The sequence below is a fragment of the Loxodonta africana genome, chromosome 1 (genome assembly GCF_030014295.1).
Source record: "Loxodonta africana isolate mLoxAfr1 chromosome 1, mLoxAfr1.hap2, whole genome shotgun sequence".
NCBI classification, from domain to species: Eukaryota; Metazoa; Chordata; class Mammalia; order Proboscidea; family Elephantidae; genus Loxodonta; species Loxodonta africana.
In genome coordinates, this window is record NC_087342.1 from 86,475,500 (window position 1) to 86,497,053 (window position 21,554).

Genomic DNA, 21,554 nt, shown 5'->3' on the forward strand with positions numbered 1-21,554 from the left:
GTGAGGTTTTTGATTACTGATTCCATTTCTTCACTTGTTCTAGTTCTGTCGAGATCTTCTATTTTCATTTTAAGTCAATGTAGGAAGCTTATGTATTTCTAGAAATTTTTCCATTTAATCTAAAATATCTAATTTGTTGGCATGCAATTGTCCGTAGTATTCTCTCATCTTCTTAATTTCTGTAAGGCCAGTTGTAATGTCCCCACTTTCATTTCTGATGTTATATATTTGTATCTTCTCTCTTTTTTCTTTGTTAGTATAACTAACCCGTAAAACCCAAAGGTTTGTCAAATTTATTAATCTTTTAAAAAACAAGCTTCTGATTTCACTGATTCTCTCAATTGTCTTTAAATTCCCGATTTCATTTACCTTTGCTTTGATCTTTATTTTCTCCTTCTTTCTCTTGCTGCTGTGAACAACAGTTTGATGGTTCCTCAAAAAGTTAAACACACATCACCATGTGATCCAGCAATTCCACTCTTAGGTATAAACCCAAAAGTACTAAAGGCAGACATGCACAGAGACACTTATACACCAGTGTTCATGGTAACACTATTCAGAATGTCTTTACCAGTGACATTGACCAATATCTGTGGCACTGTATTTGTGGTGTAACATATTCCTGGAAATGGGTGAAGTAAAGCCGTTGTATCTTAAAACAGTGTGCTATAAGAACAGCTTTTTGCTTCATTGAATGTATGACAATGACATTTAGTTAGCATAATGAAAGGAGAGTATTAGAGTTAAATTGATCAACTTCGATATAACTGGGATAATAAAAAATCCAAAAGAACCAAGGGATCAATGAAAGTTATTTTTAACGTTGGCACCACAGTTATAATTTAATTTTAAATATGGGTTTTTGTACACATGTCAGCGTGTATTAATTATTCAATAAATGTATTGAATTTTATTGTATTTTTTTCTGAGAATTTTCCTTCACTTACTTGATGACTACAAAATATGTCTTCTACATTTAATGGTGGAAAGGGTGGATTTTCACTTTGGAGTTTGGTGGGAAAAAAAATCAGGGTCCTATTGTGTCCATGGAAGGCTTTTCTTTTCCAATCAGCCTTTTCATGGCCCCCTTGAACTCTTTATTCCTTAGTGTGTAGATCAATGGATTCAAGCTGGGGGTAACAATGGAATAAAAGATACTGAGAAGTTTACCCTCATCCTGATTTGGACTGTTTCCTGGTTGTATGTACACGTAGATTAGAGTCCCATAGAAGATGAATACCACAATGAGATGGGAAGAACAAGTTCCCAATGCTTTTTGTCTCCCTGTTGCAGATTTGATCTTGAGTACGGTTACAGCAATGAAGCCATATGAGACCAGAATGAGAAGAAGAGGAACAAGAGCTATAACAAGGCATGCAAGAAATGTGGCTACCTCCATGGCTGTGGTATCCACACATGCAACCTTCAGCATGGCAGATATTTCACAAAAAAAGTGGTCTAGGTGGTTTCCACATCGAGGAAGACTCATGGCATAGGGGGAAAGGATCATGCAACTAATAACACTAACTAACCAGGCCATGGCCACCAGGCCCTGGCAGAGTTGTGAGTTCATTATGGCTGTATAGTGCAGAGGCTTGCAGACAGCACTGAACCTGTCATAAGACATCACAGCTAGAAGGATACATTCAACTATGCAGAGTGTGACAGCATTGAAAAGCTGAAAGGCACAGCCACCAAAGGTTATTCTCTTGTCTTTACCCCAGGTATTGACCAACATCTGTGGGACTATATTTGTGGTGTAACAGAGATCCAAGATGGCCAAATTTCTAAGGAAGAAGTACATGGGAGTTTGGAGATGGTCATCTAGGAAAGAGAGCAGGATGATGGCCATATTTCCCATCAAGGCAATGGTGTAGAAGAAAAAGACAATCCCAGAGATGATCATCTCCAGTTGAGGGTGCTCTGTGAATCCAAGGAGTATAAATCCATTGAAGTAGCTCTCATTGATCATTCTTTTTCTTTTAAAAATAGCCATTCTGAAGATGGAATAATCAACATTTTGGAAGCCACAGTGAGTATATTCATGAACTTTAATGCCAAACTAAACTCAAGCATTATATTCAAGGGATTTTTTTTTTTTTTTTTTTTTTACTATCAAACATATGTAAACATTTATTTCATCATCTAGATAAAACTTTAAGCTATGGTAGTAAGAATTATGAATTATCCAATTTTTTTTGAATATCAATTGAAAAGTTCAAAGCATGTTATAATGGAAAGAATGATTGTAAAAACGTAGATATCTGTATCAATCACTATAGTATGTAAAAGGGAACTCTGTTAAATTTAATTTCATTAACTGTCTTCTAATGTGACTGGCTCTATACTGGAAGCATTTCCTCCAATAACATAGCAGCTGAGAGTGTTTAAGAATGTAGAATTCAAATCAGTAACTTGTCATTTGATCTTTTTTATTATAATTATTTTATGTATCACTCTACTAAGGAACGAAGCCCCATTAATATTGAATAAAAAGAAGGGAATAGCTTCCAATACTGTCTGATCATAAAAGCTTCCTGGAGTTATTTTCAAAAATAGAGATGCCTGTAACCTCTCTTGGAAAGTTCTATTTTCTTGGTTAATTTATTGATTGTTTGATTGGGTGGAAGATTGGCATAAGAAATCATTCTTACCCTATCTATACACAACAGAAAGAAGGACAGCAATTTTGACCTGCACCCCTCACTACATTATGGTATACATTTGCCATGCCAAAAACCAAAACCATTGCCTTTTCCTATGGAGTTGTCGCTGACTCATAGCAACCCTGTAGGATAGAGTAGAACTTCCCGGTAGGGTTTCCAAGGCTGTGAACTTTATGGGGGAAGACTGCCACATCTTTCTTCTGAGGAGCAGCTGGTAGGTTCCAACTACCTTTCGGTTAGCAGCCCAGTGCTTAACCACTGCACCACCAGGACTCCTTCATTTGCCAAAGAATTTCAAAAATATGTATCTGCACCTTGGCGACAGGATATCCTAGAATGAGGGAAAACATAATAGTATCACTTAAATCAGCATCATTTTGTACCTTGTCACTTTATTCTAGCTAGCACAAAAACTTACACCCAAGACTTTTTTTTTTCTCCTCCAGGGCTGTTTTCTTTACCAATGTGCACAGATAACATCCCAACCTCTTTCAGAAACGCATTTCTCATCTAGTTATCTATTTAGGAAAATGAGTTCAAAAGTCTTAAGTACAATCATGAATAAAGAAACTGGATGAAATGTGATATTCTTCCCTTCTTAATATTAGGGGCCAGGATGTTGTGGAGGGTTATCTTTGCAATAAAGAATGTTTAGCAGCATCCAGGGTCTCTACCAATAGCCAATATCTAGTACTAGGTGCCCATAACTCCCTTCCCCAGTTGTGACAACCAAAAATTGCGAAATATTCCCTGTGGAACAAAATTGCCCTGATTGAGAGCCAGTGCCTTAATCTATAAAGAATTGAGGCCTAACTCCAGCTTTGTTCTTGTAGTTTCTTATCTGAAATTATCAAATTATTCCCTTTTTACCTCAATCTTCCCTGCATCATCCTCATCTTTTACGTCTTTCTTTTCAGACCCAGAAATGTATCTTTTTTATTAAACAGATTATTTTGTCATGGATTGAATTATGTCCACCCAAAAGTGTGTGTATCAATTTGTCTGGGCCATGATTCCCAGTATTCTGTAGTTTTCCCCCACTTTGTAATTATAATTTCAGAGAGGATTAGCGTGGGATTGTAACACACTGACCAGGTCATACCCTGATCCAATGTTAAGGGAGTTTCCCTGGAGTGTGGCCTACACCACTCCAGAGATAAAAGGGAAGTGCAGCTAGCAGAGAGGGGAACCCTGTACCACCAAAAAAGCAGCACCAGGAGCAGAGTGTTTCCTTTGGACTGGGGTCCCTGCACCTGAGAATCTCCTTCACTGGGGAAGGCTAATGAGAAGGACCTTCCTCCAAGGCTGACAGAGAGAGAAAGCCTTACCCTGGAGCTGATGCCCTGAGTTTGGACTTGTAGCCTACTAGACTATAAGAAAAAAAAAATTCTCTTTCTAAAGCCATCCACTTGTGCTATTTCTGTTATAGCAGCACTAGATGACTAAGACATTATTTGTTCTCCTCTGTATTGTTCATTCCATCATTTGCAGTCTCTTAAGGTCCTGTTCCAGACTGAGCTTCCAGACTAAGATAGACTAGGAAGAAGGACCCAGCAGTCTACCTCTGAAAAGCATTAGCCAGCAAAAACCTTATGAATTGCAGCAGAACATTCTCTGATATAGTGGTGGAAGATGAGCCCCCCAGGTTGGAAGGCACTCGAAAGATGACTGGGGAAGAGCTGCCTCTTCAAAGTAGAGTCGACCTTAATGATGTGGATGGAGTAAAGCTTTCAGGACCTTCATTTGCTGATGTGGCACGTCTCAAAATAAGAAGAAACAGCTATAAACATCCATTAATAATCAGAACCTGGAATGTATGAAGTATGAATCTAGGAAAATTGGAAAACATCAAAAATGAAATGGAAAGAATAAAGTCAATATCCTAGACATTAGTGAGTTGAACGGAGCTGGTATCGGGCATTTTGAACTGGGCAATCATATAGTCCACTATGCAGGGAATGAACACTTGAAGAGGAATGGTGTTGCGTTCATCGTCAAAAAGGATATTTCAAGGTCTATCCTGAAGTATAACATTGTCAGTGATAGGATAATACCCGTACGCCTACAAGGAAGACCAGTTAATACAACCGTTATTCAAATTTACGCACCAACCACTAAGGCCAAAAATGAAGAAATGGAAGATTGTTATCAGCTGCTACAGTCTGAAATTGATCAAACATGCAATCAGGGTGCATTGATAATTACTGGAGATTAGAGTGCGAAAGTTGAAAACAAAGAAGGACCGGTAGTTGGAAAATATGCCCATGGCGATAGAAACAATTCCGTAGATCTAATGGTAGAATTTTGCAAGACCAATGACTTCTTCACTGCAAATACCTTCATTCACCAACATAAATGGCACTACACACGTGGACCTCACCAGAAGGAACACATAAGAATCAAATTGACTATATCTGTGGAAAGAGACAAAGTAAAAACTTAGTATCATCAGTTCCGACTGTGGAACGGACCATCAATTGCTCATATGCAAGTTCAAGCTGAAACTGAAAAAAATCAGATCAAGTCCAGGAGAGCCAAAATATGACCTTGAGTGTACCCCACCTGAATTAGAGACCACCTGAAGAATAGATTTGATGCATTGAGCACTAGTGACTAAAGACCAGATGAGTTGTGGAATGACATCAAGGACATCGTACATGAAGAAAGCAAGAGGTCATTGAAAACACAGGAGAGAAAGAAAACACCAAGATGGGTGTCAGAGGAGACTCTGAAACTTGCTCACGAATATCGAGCAGCTAAAGCAAAAGGAAGAAATGATGAAGTAAAAGACTGAACAGAAAATTTCAAAGGGCAGCTTGAGAAGATGAAGTATTATAATAACATGTGCAAAGCTCTGGAGATAGAAAACCAAAAGGGAAGAACACACTTGTCGTTTCACAAGCTGAAAGAACTGAGGGGAAAATTCAAGCCTCAAGTTGCAATAGTGAAGGATTCTATGGGGAAAGTATTAAACGATGCAAGAAGCATCAAAAGAAGATGGAAGGAATACACAGAGTCATTATACCAAAAAGAATTAGTTGATGTACAACCATTTCAAGAGGTAGCATACGATCTGGAACCAATGGTACTAAAGGAAGAAGTCCAAGCTTCTCTGAAGGCATTGGCAAAATACAAGGCTCCGGGAACAGACAGAATATCAATCGAGATGTTTCAACAAATGAATGCAGCCAAGGAATATGGAAGACAGATTCCTGGTCAACTGACTGGAAGAGATCCATATTTATGCCTATTCCCAGGAAAGGTGATCCAACCGAATGTGGAAATTATTGAACAATATCATTAATATCACACACAAGAAAAATTTTGCTGAAGATCATTCAAAAATGGCTGTAGCAGTATATCAACAGGGAAACGCGAGAAATTCAGGCTGGTTTCAGAAGAGGACGTGGAAACAGGAATATCATTGCTGATGTCAGATGGATCCTGGTTGAAAGCAGAGAATACCAGAGGGATGTTTACCTGTGTTTTATTGACTGTGCAAAGGCATTCGACTGTGTGGATCATAACAAATCGTGGATAACATTGGGAAGAATGGGAATTCCGGAACACTTAATTGTGCTCATGTGGAACCTTTACATAGAACAAGAGTCAGTTGTTTGGAAAGAACAAGGGAATACTGAGTGGTTTAAAGTCAGGAAAGGTGCGCATCAGGGTTATACATTTTCACCATACCTAATCAATCTATATGCTGAAAAAATACTCCAAGAAGCTGGGCTACATGAAGAATGGAGCATCAGGATTGGAGAAAGACTCATTAACAACCTGCGTCATGCAGATGACACAACCTTGCTTGCTGAAAGAAAAGACGACTTGAAGCACTTATTAATGAAGATCAGAGGCCCCAGCCTTCAGTATGGATTGCGCCTCAACATAAAGAAGACAAAAATCCTCACAACTGGACCAATAAGCAACATCATGATAAATGAGGAAAAGATTGAAGTTGTCTAGGATTTCATTTTACTTGGCTCCACAATCAACAGCCATGGAAGCAGCAGTCAAGAAACCAAAAGATGCATTGCACTGGGTAAATGTGCTGCAAAGGACCTCTTTAAAGTGCTGAAGAACAAAGATGTCACCTTGAAGACTAAGGTGCACCTGACAGAACCCATGGTATTTTAAATTGCATCATATTCATGTTAAAGCTGGACAATGAATAAAGCAGACAAAAGAAGAACTGATGCCTTTGAATTGTGATGCTGACAAAGAATATTGAATATATCATGGACTGCCAAAAGAATGAACAAATCTATCTTGGAACAAGCACAAGCAGAATGCTCCTTAGGAGCAAGGATGGCGAGACTGCATCTTACTTTGGACATGTTGTCAGGAGGGACCAGTCCCTGGAGAAGGACATCATGCTTGGCAAAGTACAGGGTCAGCGGAAAAAAGGAAGACCCTCAGTTAGGCCAATTGACACAGTGGTAAGGATGGCACAGGATCAAGCAGTGTTACATTCTGTTTTCCTCAGGGTTGCTTTCAGTGGGAACCGATTCGATGGCACCTAACAACAACAACATAAATTCATCCCTTACTTAATTTTATATTGCGATTCTACTACTCACTTACATCTTCCCCTCAGTCTATAAAACTACTCAATTGTGATAACTTTGCCCTCAAAATGTTAAGCCTCTTCAAGGAATGTTATTTTCATAGTTGTATTCCTAGTGACTAATCCAGGGTTTAGGCATAGAGAAGTTTGCAAGTAAATATTTACCATTATAAAAGAGAATCTGTGATCCTCACCTATCCCCTGTATTAAACTCTGAAAGAGAAGTTTCTTCCTAAAGCACAACTCAAATCATGTCTTCAAAAATACAATATGGCTTCTCTCACATACGTTATTTAAAAAATATTACCTCAAAGACAAAGGTGGCACTAACTTCTTAAACCAGTAATCTCTTCTCAGTTATCTAAATTGCTTATGCTTATATGTGCCTTATAGCAACACTGACCAATATCTTATTTTTGAAATAATTTTCCTGTCTTTCAAAGTAGTTCAAATCTACTGCTTCTTTTCACTGTGACGCACATTTATTTTGTTAAATGTATGTTTCCTAAAGTACCTGTTGTTGTTAGTTGCTGTTGAGTCAGTTCCTATTTATGACAACTCAAGGTGTTACAGAGTAGAACTGCTTCCTAGACTTTTCATGGTTGTAATAGTAACAGAAGAAGATCTCCAGGCCTTTTCTCCCCCAGTACTACTGAGTGCGTATCATGAACCTCCATTAGAACTTGTTTGGCATTCACTTTTCTTCTTTAGTTTCCTTTACTCTACCATTCATTTCTCTAACATTCCTTTCACCCCCTTCCCTCTATCAGTCCCCAAAGTTCTCTAATCAGATATCTGCTTTACTCTTTGTTTCATTGATTGCCTTCATTTTGTGGCTTCAGTTACTAGCTCTGGGCAGATAGCTGCCATCTATCTTTATTAATTTCACTTTCCTACTCTATTACCAGATGCACAATTTTGCCAGCATGCTCAGCATCAACACATAGGTTTAAGTCCTAGTTTCACATAAGCACATAGGTTTACAACTCATTTCACACATTATAGTTCAACACTGAATCCATGAGTTTTACTCCTCCAACAAATCTACTGCTTTTTTCACTGTGATACACATTTATTTTGTTAAATGTATGTTTCCTAAAGTACCTGTTGCTGTTAGTTGCTGTTGAGTCAGTTCCTATTTATGACAACTCAATGTGTTACAGAGTAGAACTGCTTCCTAGACTTTTCTTGGTTGTGATAGTAACAGAAGAAGATCTCCAGGTCTTTTTTTCCCCAGTACTACTGAGTGAGTTCGAATTGCCAACCTTTAGTTTAGCCGTCAGGGACAAACCGTTTGAACCACCCCAGGGACCTTCTCAAGTATGTAGTCAGCTCTTACTAAACATTTCTGAAAATAGATCATGGGGGTAAAGAATTAATCATGAGCACATGAGTAAAGAGGAATGGCCATTTGAATTCTTAGCATCTTTACACAAAAGATGTTAACGTACTGATTAGCCCATATCCTATATACCATTGTAGCAAGAAAAATTGTTGTGAAAGCCAGAAAGTTGTATGCAAATCACTGCATAAACAAAACAAAACAAAAATATTATCAAAGACAACCTAATTTCTCCCCACTTACCCTAATTCAGCTGACTAAACTTTTCAGTGCTGTTGATTCAGCCAAGAACAATCCTGAAGATGAAAGCATATTTATTTTCTAGAATGAGACTGCTCCCATTTCTGCCCACTTGTCACAGTGAAACTTTATTGCCTGTCCAAAGAGGCTCTTCTGCCTCTCACCTCTCCCAGTTCAGAGGCCCAAATAATAATGCTCTTGTCTCCCTCCTTGAAGAGTTCAAGGAGATGCATCTATGATGTGAATCGTAACTAATTAGTTTTCCCTTAAGGAAATGATGAAATTTTTGAGCAATGATAAAATACTTGGGGACTTTAAGTATCTCAAAAGCAGTTAATGTATCTTGATGATTACTCAGAAATACAGATACAAGTAAAGCAAATCAAGAAATTCTCCTTGAATGTAAGCTACCTGTTTCCACAGTTAGCTGCTTTACTTAACTTTGAATAATGATTGAATAACGATTACTGGTACCCTTATTATAAATGATGGTAATACGAATGAAAATAATTATAGTGATTTTAATTATTTTGTGCTTTATTAGCCATAACACTTTTTTTTTGTACATAATGTCTTATTGATCCTTAAACATTTTTGGTAGATGGTATTATTCCTTTTTTATATGAATGAACACTGAGTGTCAAGCCCAGTGTGAACAAGTAATAAACAAGTACAGATGAAACACACAAGTCTTTATCTTCTAACTCCATGCCTTGTTTTTTAATTGAACATATCTTCTTATTAGTGATCTGAAGTCTTGAAAGACATTTTATTGACAAAGTTATTTAGAATTTCTGCATAGAGCAGCATATTTGGCAGTGAATGTTCCTAGCTGCAATCTCCCAAATAGATCAGAGGAGAAAAAAAAAAAAAAAAATGCCATGGATAAAATAGTAACACAGAAATACCAGTGGTAATTATTTGATACACCTACAAGCAGAGTGTAGAATTTTGAAATGTTGCCTTTTACTTCTATTCATAAAATACTATACAATGTAACCCAATAAAGCTGCACTGCCATAAAATAGATATGGTTTTTCTAAAAATGTCCACTAGGTTCTTTTGCTGGAGAGGTTACTCTGTAGGGACATTAGAACACATTAGGCCTGAAGGAATCTTGAGGAACAATCATCAATGAGATATAAAAATTCCAGTGTTCTTATGGTTGAATACAATAACTTCTTTTCCCATTCTTCTCTCAGAAATAAACCCAAAATTAATGAGAACAAAAAGCAAAATAATCTAAGATACACTTGAAAACCAGAATTGGAAAATACTGATTTCTGAAAGTAGTGAAGGTCAAAGAGGGAGGCTTAAGATGAGTGCATCCATCACTACTGAACTCAAAAATAACAGAAAAAGATCTCTTTGGAGTATAAAGTCAACTGTCTCTTACTACAGCAACAGGAACAGGGAATGAAGCCTGTCAATATAAATTATTTTGGATCTCCCTATGGTGTCTAGGAAAGCGGAACTAGTAATCATGGAGGTACACTGCTTTTGAAAATGTAGTCTTCTGTTTATAGAGTGGAGAGACTTTGCCTTACAGATGACTTACAGCAGAAAAGCTCAGTTGGTTGAGATGAAGCAAAGGCCAAAACAGCTGCCACACACATTTAACCTGGGTCATAAGCAATATTTTTGCTAACCTAGGACAAGGACTTGCCTCCTCTCCAACATGAATCTCCTACAAATAGTTGATCTAGAAAACAAAAAACAAAACAAAACAAAAAAACAGAATTCATTAACAATGAAGAATGAAAAGGGAACCAGACTCTTATGCTATAAAGTTCTACTACTATAGGGTTGCTATGAGTCAGAACCAACTATAAGGAGCCCTGGTACAGGGTTGCTATGAGTTGGAATCAGCTCAATGGCCATGGTTTTTTATTTATCTAGGAGGGCCTTTTATTTGATTTTGCAAAGATAGTTTTTCTGGATATAAGATTTCTGGTTGACAATTTTATTTCCTTTCAGCAATTGAAAAATGCCATTTCACTGCCTTCTGGCCTCCATTGTTTCTGATGAGGCATCAGATCAATCTTACTGGTGACCTTTTGTATGTGACAAGTCGTTTTTCTTTTGCTGCTGTCAAAATTTTCTCTTTGCCTTTGACTTTCAGCATTTTTACTATGATATATCTGACCGTGGATCTCTGCATTTATCCTGCTCAGCGAAAACAGCTTCTTGGATATGTAGACTAAAGTTTTCCATCAAATGTGATGTTTTCAGCAGTTACATCTTTGAATATATATATATATATTTTTGCTTGTTTCCTCTCTCCTCTCCTTGTAGAACTCCCATTAATGTGTGTTGTTCACTTAGCGATGGCTTGTTTTTGCCTGAAACTGTTTATTTTTCTCCATTTTGTCTTTTCTCTGTTATTTGGATTGCATAATCTGTATTGATCTATCTTCAAGTTCATTGATTTTTCTTCTGCTAGTTCAAATCTACTATTGAGGATCTCTGTTGAAATTTTTATTTCACCTATTATACTTTACAACTGCAGAATAAATATTTGGTTCTTAGGACTTCTATATCTTTAAAGATAGAAGAAGTACAGCCAGAATGCTCCTTAGAAGCAAGGATGGTGAGACTTTGTCTCACATACTTTGGACATGTTACCAGGAGGGACTAGTCCCTGGAGAAAGACATCATGATTAGTAAAGTAGATGTCGCTGAAAAAGAGGAAGACCATCCATAAGATGGTTTGACACAGTGACTGCAAGAATGGGCTCAAGCATAATAATGATCATGAGGGTGGCGTAGGACTGGGCAGTGTTTGTTCTGTTGTACATAGGGTAGCTATGAGTTGGAACTGAGTCAGTGGAACCTAATAACAACAACATCTCTTTAAGGATATTATGTATTTGGTGAGCCATTGTTATACCTTCCTTTACCTCTTTAAGCATGATTTTCTTTGAACATATTTATAATGGCTGTTTTGAAGTCATTGTCTGCTGCATTTGACATCTGGTAGCTTCTGTTGCCCATTTTTCTTGCTGTATATGTGTCACAATTTCCTGTTCTTTGTGTGTCGTATTTATATACAAATATATGGAAACCCTGGTGATGTAGTGGTTAAGTGTTATGGCTGCTAAACAAAAGGTCGGCAGTTCAAATCCACTGGGCACACCTTGGAAACTTTACGGGGCAGTTCTACTGTGTCCTATAGGATTGCTGTGAGTCAGAATGGACTAAACAGCAATCGTTTATTTATTTATTTATTTGTACGTGTGTGTGTGTGTGTGTGTGTGTGTGTGTATGTTGGAACCAACTCTGAGTTGGAACCAACTTGATGGCAACTAAGGACAACAATTTCCCCTATAGTATGAAGCCTCTGATGTCAGTCCTTGAAGGCCTTGGGAATGTTCAAAGCCACTCTGGGATGACAGTGGTTTTAGCAAGGCTCTCTTTGATTATCTTTTCCTGATTTCTCTGTTAATCTGTCTACTTCATTTGGTATCATACAAAGCAGTTAGGCCCTACTAATTGCTGGCTGATTTGATTTATTGTTTTTCACAACAACATGGGATATAAATTGCTCCACAGTCTAATCCAGTTCTGAAGGGACAGTTTCTGAGGCTACTCCTTGAGGCTTGTTGTGGTACAGGACTGGGCAGTGTTCTAGTCTCTTGAACATAGGGTTGCAATGAGTCAAAATCAAATCTATGGCACCTAAAAACAACATGGCCCCAGAAGGCCTTTTCTTAGCTCTTTCCTTTTCTCTCTCTGGTAAACTAACTGGCCTACAGTTTAGTATGTTGCTCTCATAGAACTTCCAGCTTCCCTTTAATAGCTTATGATGAAAAATCCCCTTTATGTTTAAACTTTATCATACTCTGTTTCAGATAAAGTCGGTTCCTTCGGGCACAGATTCTGAGGTCTCTGATCTTATGGGTTTTCTCTGCCCCTGCAAAAGCTTTGAGCCATTGTTCCAAAGATGGTGAGTGTGAATGGTATCACTTCTTTGTGCTGGCCTGGAGTGGTAGCCTCTCATCTTTTCTGCTTGCCTTTCCCAACGTTGGGCCTCTACCGTGCAATGAGCTCGGGGGAGCGTTATTGAGATCGCAGTATTCTTGGCCTGAAATGCCTGTGGTATCTCTTCCACTGTATGAGTGAGGCCTGGGTGGAGGAGGGGAGCCCTTGACCTCAGGGCCATACTCATTAGGGATTTACCTTCAGCTGGTGGCGTTGTGGTTAAATGCTATGGCTACTAACCAAAGGGTTGGCAGTTTGAATCTGCCTGGCGCTCCTTAGAAACTCCATGAGGCAGTTCTACTCTGTCCTATAGTGTCGCTATGAGTTGGAATCAACTCAACGGCACTGGGTTTGTTTTTTTTTTGGTTATTCAGAACTGGAGGTAATAACAAATGCCGAGAACCTGCCCCCCCCACCCCAAGTGAGTTACCATATCTCAAGAATCAACATCATCACAAAGAAATATTGAAGTTGTCAAGGATTTCATTTTACTTGAATCCACAATCAATGCCCTTGAAAGCAGCACTGAAGATATCTAACAACATATTGTATCGAGTGAATCTCCTGCAAAAGAACTCTAAGTTGTTGAGTAGAAGAGAAGTCACTTTGAGGATTAACATGCCCCTGACTCAAGTCATTGTATTTGTAATTACCTTATATGCATGCAAAAGTTGGACAATGCATAAGGAAGAACGAAGAATAATTGTTGCCTTCGAATTATGGTGTTGACAAAGAATATTGAATATAGCACGGACTACCAGAAGAACAAACAAATTTATCTTGTGAGAAGTACAGCCAGAATGCTCCTTGGAAGAAAGGATGGTGAGTCTTTGTCTCAGTACTCTGGACATGTTATCAGGAGGGACATCATACTTGGTAAAGTAGAGGGTCAAGAAAAAGAGGAAGAATCCCCAGTGAGATATATTGACACCGGCTGCAACAACAGGCTCAAACATAGCAATGATTGTAAGGAGGGTGCAGGAGCAGGCAGTGTTTGCTCTGTTGTACATAGGGTCACTATGAGTCAGAACTGACACCAGAACACCTAAGAACAGCAACAACATAGATGTTTCATTGGATTATGGGTCTGTGGATCTCCTCACAGTGCCCTTGTAGAAGTGCTATTATAATTTGTACAAGTGTTTTTCAAAGTCACGATTGAGTTTAAAAACTTTATAATTCAGAATATGAACACAGGTGTTAGTTTCAAAAAATTCTCAAAAAATATTTGAGAAAAAGTACATGTCATGAATTTCAGTATAAAATTCAGTCATGGATAAACTCATATACAACAGGATCCAAATAAAGCCATTAATACACATAGGAAAAGACTCTTTTTCTCAATATAAAATAACTTTTTACCTTTTTCCTCCAAGAAAATAAGGGATGCCTTCACAAAGAAAACATGAGATAATATCATGAAAAGGCACTGTGAGGAAAAATAAATATATAAACATGTATGACTCAGTGGCTGCAACAATGAGCTCAAGCATAACAATTTTGAGGATTGCGCAGGACCAGGCAGTGTTTCATCTGTGGTACATAGGGTCGCTATGAGTCGAAATCAACTCGAGGGCACCAAAAACAACAACGAACATAGATGAAAATTATTTCAATTCTATTCTAATTAAGAAATGGAAATTGAAAAGTTGAGCTTTTTTGTTTTTTTCTCCTAACATGTTGGCATATAGTTAAGTGATTGTTATACACAGATATTGGTGCATATATGCAAAAATGGCCAATGTCATAATCTGTGCAGAGGCATGTAAACTTTTTTTCTGGAAGACAATTTGCTATTAACTTTCACATTTAAAAACGTATAAACCTTTTGAACCAACTTTCACTAACTTCATTTCTTGGTTTTTATCCTGCATGCATATTTACATGACTTTCCAAAAATATATGTACAACACTATATTCATATAAAAAATTCAAAAACAACATTAGTAATCATGAAGAAACTTCTTAACCAAATATTTCATACATTTAACAGACCTACACAAATAAACATGTACTCATATGGAAGCATGATCAAGATACATTGTTAATTAAAACGATAGATTGTGTGACAGAGCACTGTACACAGCGTATTTCATTTGTATGCTGTAAAGGCATATTTTCCATGTACTTGTGGAAACAACATTAATTTCTTTTGGGGGAATATGCCTTGGGTTAGGTGGGGTACATAGTTAACTTTCACTTCACATTTTAATAACTTATCCTTGAACCTGCATTACTCAAAATAAATTTAAAAATTGAAAAAAATAAAACACAATTTATTTTGACTTTCCTGCTTAGGTTTGACCATGAAACAAACTTCACATCGTAAGGAAAGTGTACTTTTATATTATTTGCAAATCATTAATTGTATAACAAATTAGATGCATTGTTTATGATGCATAGATTCTACCTTTGACTAAAGTATATTACATTCTACAACTTCAAAACTACCCAGCTCCCCAGATTTCTGATATCATAAAATTAAAATTATTACTTTAGTATTTCTTTGCAATTCCCAAGCAATTTAAAATCAAATGCAACCTTTTGCCATCGAGTAGATTTTGGCTCATAGAGACCCTGAAGGACACTGTAGAGCTGCCCCATGTGGTTTCCAAGCAGCAGCTGGTGAATTAGAACTGTGGTTAGCAGCTGAGCTCTTAACCACTGCACCACCGGAAGCAATTTAGTAGATTAAAAATAAATGAATTTTTTAAAAATAAAAACAGATGAAGCAATTAAAATGACTTCAAATTATACTCTTTATAATTTTAGAACCTCTTTTTAGTTGAAAAAAAAGTATCATCTCTCCTAGATTATTTCATTTTTTTTTAATTTAAATTTCAGTTTGTTGCATATATACTACTTAACCCACTTTCACACTGATGGCTTGTTCATTAATTAAGCTTATTTTGTCTTCTTAGAGAAAAAGACTAGGTGTTTTCTTTTTTTTAAGAATCTTTGATAATTCTTCATAAGATCATAGATATAATGAAGATAAACCACTAAGAAAAGCACTCAAGGGCTTTGATTTCCTGTATTTGCACACGTTTCCCCATGATTTCTAAGTGAAAGTAAGACATAATTTGACATTCCTTTATTGAGTATTTGGCTTATTTACTCTTATGGATTTTATATTGTAAAGGCATGAGAAGGGAAAAACAGAAGCACACTTGGGAATATTGAAGTACCAGTATTATGCTTCTATCCTTTGCTATTCACCTTTTCGGTAGTTTTTCCCTTAAAAAAAAAAAAAAAAAATTTTTTTTTTTTTAAAGTTTTTCCCTACTCCCTAAGAAATTGAAAAATTGGTTTGACCATGCTGTCCCTCTGCGTAACTAGGGATTCTGAATAAAGAGACTAGTATTTGTTGTTTAAAATCCAGGGAAGAGCAAGGGAGATTTTCACTTAAGCAATTATTTACAAGAGAGGAATATGACCCAAAGGATCTCATTATAAAGTTGAACAGAGTTACCAGTATTCATGATATCACTTTCTCCATGTCCCAGAGGATTCTGTTACTTGGATTTTAACTGCTCCCAATGCAGTTTGAAACTATTAAACATTTTGAATGAGTTTCATAATAGTCCATACAGCAAAATTACCCCTGATGTGTTCTCTCTTAGAGAAAGACCATAAAGAACCGATTATTGTTCATAATGAAAGTGAATCAATTAAAACTCATTCTCATGTCTTCTTTCCTTTTCACATGCCACGTAGTGATCAAAGCAGCATTAGGAAGTAAGAAGATCATAAGAGACTTGCAATCATTCAGCGCCACTATCTAATAAGCCCTTTCTCCAGTGTAAGGTCAGCTTGTTAAATGGCAACAATGTCCCTCCAGAGAAGGCTGAACAGAAGGCTCTTGAATAATATTTTGCTACACTGCAGTGTTTCTTAAAGAGATTTTCCTCTCCCTCAATTGTTATACTCTGATTTAGTCATTTTCTAATATACTTAATATTTTTTGTGTCCTGTTTAATAAATCTCTTCCTATTAAAAATTCACAAACACCGTTAAAAGCCATATTGCTTTACCTTTCACTTTTGTATCTGTGATCCATTTGAAATTGATTTTTGTATATGAAATCTACATATTTTTCCCCTCTGTGAATATCCATTTGATATGGAACCATTTTTTGAAAAGACCATCCTTTCCCTACAGCAATGCAACGTCACATTTTTTGTACACTGGCTGACTGCATATGTTTTAGGTCTGTTTCTAGGCTATATATGCTGTTCAGTTGATCAGGTTGTTTATGCTTCATAATGTTTGCTGGAAGTTTAGTCATCATCAAGCTAAGGAAGTTTATTTCTAGATATTATTTTTCACTTATGTTGTCAGTGTCATGGATTTCAGTAATGGAATAAGTGGCGATTTATTTCCAATGTTAATCTACCTTAAATAGTTGAAGTAAACCCATTTGGTTGAAATGTGTTATTTTTTCTTCTTCTTTATTTCAGGATTTGATATACTAATGTTTTGTCAAGAATTTTTGAGAGATATTGGTATATGATTTTCCCCACTTGTAATAATACCCTTATAATGTAAGGAATGATATCCTTATTCAAGATCATGCTGGCCTTAAAAAAGAGTTGATACATATGTCGCATTTACTTACTACCCATTTATGAACTTGTTGGATGAACACAAAAATTTGATATCAGGGTTGACTTTTTAACATTATAATCATATTATTCTTGGTATCCAACTTACTACTACACTTTATTTTGATAACCTTACTTTGAGAAGGCCTTGATTAATGCATATAATAGCTCCAATAGAAATATATTTTAGTGAAGTCATTTGGCATATGTAATGGATTGAATTGTGTCCCCCCAAAATATGTGTCAACTTGGTTAGGCCACGTGTGGTTGATCTCAATTTTGTGATTTTCCTATGTATTATAAATCATAATCTCTGCCTGTGGTTAAAGAGGATTAGGGAGGGATGTAACACCCTTGCTTAGGCCACATCCCTGATCCAATGTAAAAGGATTTTCCTAGGGTGTGGCCTGTACCACTTTTTATTTCTCAAGGGATAAAATGAAAGGGAAACAAGGAGAGAGTTGGGGACATCATACCACCATGAAAACAGCACCGAGAGCAAAGTGTGTCTTTTGGACCTGGGGCCCCTGTGTGTGATATGCTCCCAGACCAACAGAAGACTGATGTCAAAGACCTTCTTCCAGAGCCAACAGAGAGAAAGCATTGTCCTGGGGCCAACATCCTGAATTTGGGTTTGTAGTCTACTAGACTGTGAGAGAATAAATCTCTCTTTGTTAAAGCCATCCACTTGTGGTATTTCTGTGCTAGGAATACTAGATGACCAAGACAGTATGTATATGAGGGGTATTTAAAGTAGGTGGACGGAGATGGCAGCAGTATTTGAGATCTGTACAAAAATGATTTAATCTTAATAGGAACAGATTTGTCAGTCATAGGTAAAAATTTAAACATAGAATATTGAAGTTATATATTTTCGTTACATGATAATGGCAGTATAAAGATTTTTGTTGTTGTTATGTGCCATTGAGTCATTCCAATTCATAGTGACCTTATGTACAACAGAACAAAACACTGCCCCGTCCTGCGCCATCCTCACAGTGGTTGGTATGATTGAACCCATTGTTGCAGCCATTATGTCAATCCATCTTGTTGAGGGTCTTGCTCTTTATTTGGTGATCCTCTACTTTACCAAGCATGTGCTTCTTCTGGGACTGCTCCCTCCTAATAACAAGTCTAAGGTATGTAAAATGAAGTCTCCCCATCCTCCTTTATAAGGAGCATTCTGGCTATACTTCTTCCAGGACAGATTTATTCATTCTTGTGGCAGTACACACCCAAATCCCATACCCATTACTGAAGAGTTAATTCCAACTCATAGTGACCCTATAGGACAGAGTAGAACTAACTTCCCCTTAGGGTTTGCAAGTAGTGCCTGGTGGGTTGAAGCTGCCAACCTTTTGGTTGGTAGCCAATCTCTTAACCAGTGTGCCACCAGGGCTCCTGGCGTTTCAGGGTATACTCGATATTAGGTAAACAATAATTTCAATCAAACTTTTGTAGAATGCTCCTCTCCCTCCCCATTAACACAACCCTTGGGCTCCCTGAAACCTGCTTTTTAGCCACAGTTGTAGACAAATTGTCAGAGATGATAATCAGTGACATTGAAATATATTTTTAGCTTTTTTTTTTTTTTTATAAGATTCAATAGTTGACGATGAGGGATATAGAGAATAAAATATAAGCAAAATGTTTAGGTATTTTTCTCTCTCTCTCAGGTGATGCCTACAAAATAACTACTCCATTTTTATAACTAAAGCTTGTTGTTGGGTACCGGTGGTTCTGACTCATAGACTACATGTGACAAAGTAGAACTGCCTCATAGGGTTTTCTAAGCTGTAATCGTTATGGAAGAAGATCACCAAGTCGTTTTCCTTATAGACACTGGGTGGGTTCAAACCATCAACCTTTCATTTGACAGTTGAACTCTTAACCACTGTGCCACCAGGGCTCCTAATCTAAAACTTAGACAGAACCAATTTATGTACTGGAAATTTTGGATAGAAAGATGTTAGTGTCCTGTTGTTTCTACAGAAACTTTTCCAATGAGCCTCTTCATGGCTTCCTTGAACTCCTTATTCCTTACTGTGTAGATCAGTGGGTTTAAACTGGGAGTAACAATGGAATAAAAGATACTGAGAAGTTTACCCTCATACTGAGATGGACTGTTTCCTGGTTGTATGTACATGTAGATAACAGTTCCATAGAAGATGGATACCACAATGAGATGGGAAGAACAGGTTCCAAAAGCTTTTTGTCTTCCTGTTACAGATTTAATTTTGAGTACAGCTATAGCAATGAAGCCATATGAAACTAGAATGAGAAGAAGTGGTGCAAGGAAAACAAAAAAACTCAATGCAAATAAAGTTTCCTCCATGGCTATGGTGCCTACACATGCAATCTTGACCATAGCAGAGACCTCACAAAAATAGTGATCCAGGCGGTGGTTTCCACATCGAGGAAGGCTCATGGCATAGGGGGAAAGAATCATGCAATTAGTGATCCCAATTCCCCAAGTTATGGCCACCAGGCCTTGACAGAGCTGGGGGTTCATTATGGTCATATAGTGTAGAGGTTTGTAGACAGCATTGAACCGGTCATAAGACATCACAGCTAGAAGCATACATTCAACTGTGAATAGTGCCACACTAGCGAAAAGTTGAAAGGCACAGCCACCAAAGGTTATTTTCTTGTCTTTACCCCAGATGTTGACCAACATCTGTGGGACTATATTTGTGGTGTAAGAGAGATCCAAGATGGCCAAATTTCTAAGGAAAAAGTACATGGGGGTTTGGAGACGTTCATCCAATAATGGCAGGAAGATGATGGCTGTATTTCCCATCAAGGCAATGGTGTAGAAGAAAAAGACAACCCCAGAGATGATCATCTCCAGCTGAGGCTGTCCAGAGAATCCAAGGAGTATAAATCCACCAAAGTAACTTTCATTGATCATTTTTTCCTGTTTCTTAGTATCAGCTGTCAAAATAGAGCATGTTGGAAGATATAATGAATATATTTATAAACTATAGTGTACTTTCCTAGGAAAAAGTACATAACAAAATCTCATTATCATTCTATTATTTTATCTTGTTATTCAGCTAGGTCTAAAATTTATTCCCAAGGCATTTTCCTATAAGGTCCATACTCTTAATCACTTTCAGGTTTAGAAATATGCTTTTGTCTGCTTCTATGCCAAGGTAAAAATTTGCAAAATTTTCATAGGAAAATCTTGAGGAAAATGCCTGGGTGAAACTGGATGAACTTCTCTTTTATTGATAAGGATTCTGAGAAAGGGGGCGGGAAACTATAACAAATTATTACATCTTCATCAAAGGGTTCATAGAAAATACAGATTCTATGACTCTTGTTATGCCCTTTTTCTAATACTTAAGCTGCGTAAGTTCAATCCTTCTGTCCACATTCACTCTGTTATTTAAATGTTCTTCCTTATATTTTCACTTTCAAACTCTTCCCTTTCATCTCAAAACTTGTATTTCTAGATATTATCTGCTTTTCCAATCCCCAGAATCAGCAACCTAACTCTCTCATTGCAAATGCTGTCTTTCCATCTGCACTTTTTTTTTTCTAAGTGTACTTTAGATGAAGATTTACAGAACAAACTAGTTTGTCATCAAACAGTACACACATTGTTCTATGACATTGGTTAACAACTCCACATGTCAACACTCTCCCTTCTCAACCCTGGGTTCCCTATTGCCAGCTTTCCTCTTCCCTCCTGTCTTCCAGTCCCTGTCCCAGGGCTGATGCGCCTCTTCAGTCTTGTTTTGTTCCATGGGTCTGTTCAATCTTTGGCTGAAGGGTGAACCTCAGTAGTGACCTTATTACTGAGCTGCAAGGGTCTTCGGGTGCCATACTCTCAGCGTTTCTCCAGTCTCTGTCAGGCCAGCAAGTCTGTCCTTTTTTCTGAGTTAGAATTTTGTTCTACATTTTTCTCCAGCTCTTTCAGGAGCCCTCTATTGTGATCCCTGTCGGAGCAGTCAGTGGTGATAGCTGGGAACCATCTAGTTGTACTGGACTCAGTCTGGTGGAGGCTGTGGCAGATGTGGTCCATTAGTCCTTTGGACTAATCTTTCCCTTGTATCTTTAGTTTTCTTCATTCTTCCTCGCTCCCGAAGGGGTGAGACCAGTGGAGTATCCTAGATGGCCGCTCACAGGCGTTTAAGACCCCAGAT

At 37.5% G+C, this 21,554-nt stretch overlaps 2 protein-coding genes across 2 annotated transcripts; both read right to left on the minus strand.

Annotated features, from left to right (window-relative positions):
• Nucleotides 1-998: 998 nt before the first annotated feature.
• LOC100660344 (olfactory receptor 2W1-like) lies at nucleotides 999-2,080 on the minus strand. The gene has a single exon (XM_064295862.1). The coding sequence runs from the start codon at nucleotides 1,994-1,996 to the stop codon at nucleotides 1,028-1,030; it is 969 nt and encodes a 322-aa protein (XP_064151932.1). The 5' UTR covers nucleotides 1,997-2,080; the 3' UTR covers nucleotides 999-1,027.
• A 17,292-nt stretch (nucleotides 2,081-19,372) lies between these two features.
• LOC135232813 (olfactory receptor 2W1-like) lies at nucleotides 19,373-20,427 on the minus strand. Its single transcript, XM_064294018.1, has one exon. It carries the CDS (start codon nucleotides 20,312-20,314, stop codon nucleotides 19,373-19,375), a length of 942 nt encoding a protein of 313 aa, XP_064150088.1. The 5' UTR covers nucleotides 20,315-20,427.
• Between the last annotated feature and the right edge of the window lie 1,127 nt (nucleotides 20,428-21,554).

What these genes read in the sequence shown, in the direction of transcription:
- LOC135232813 (XM_064294018.1), bottom strand. Translation starts at nt 20,314, where the DNA reads ATGATCAATGAAAGTTACTTTGGTGGATTTATACTCCTTGGATTCTCT.
- LOC100660344 (XM_064295862.1), bottom strand. Translation starts at nt 1,996, where the DNA reads ATGGCTATTTTTAAAAGAAAAAGAATGATCAATGAGAGCTACTTCAAT.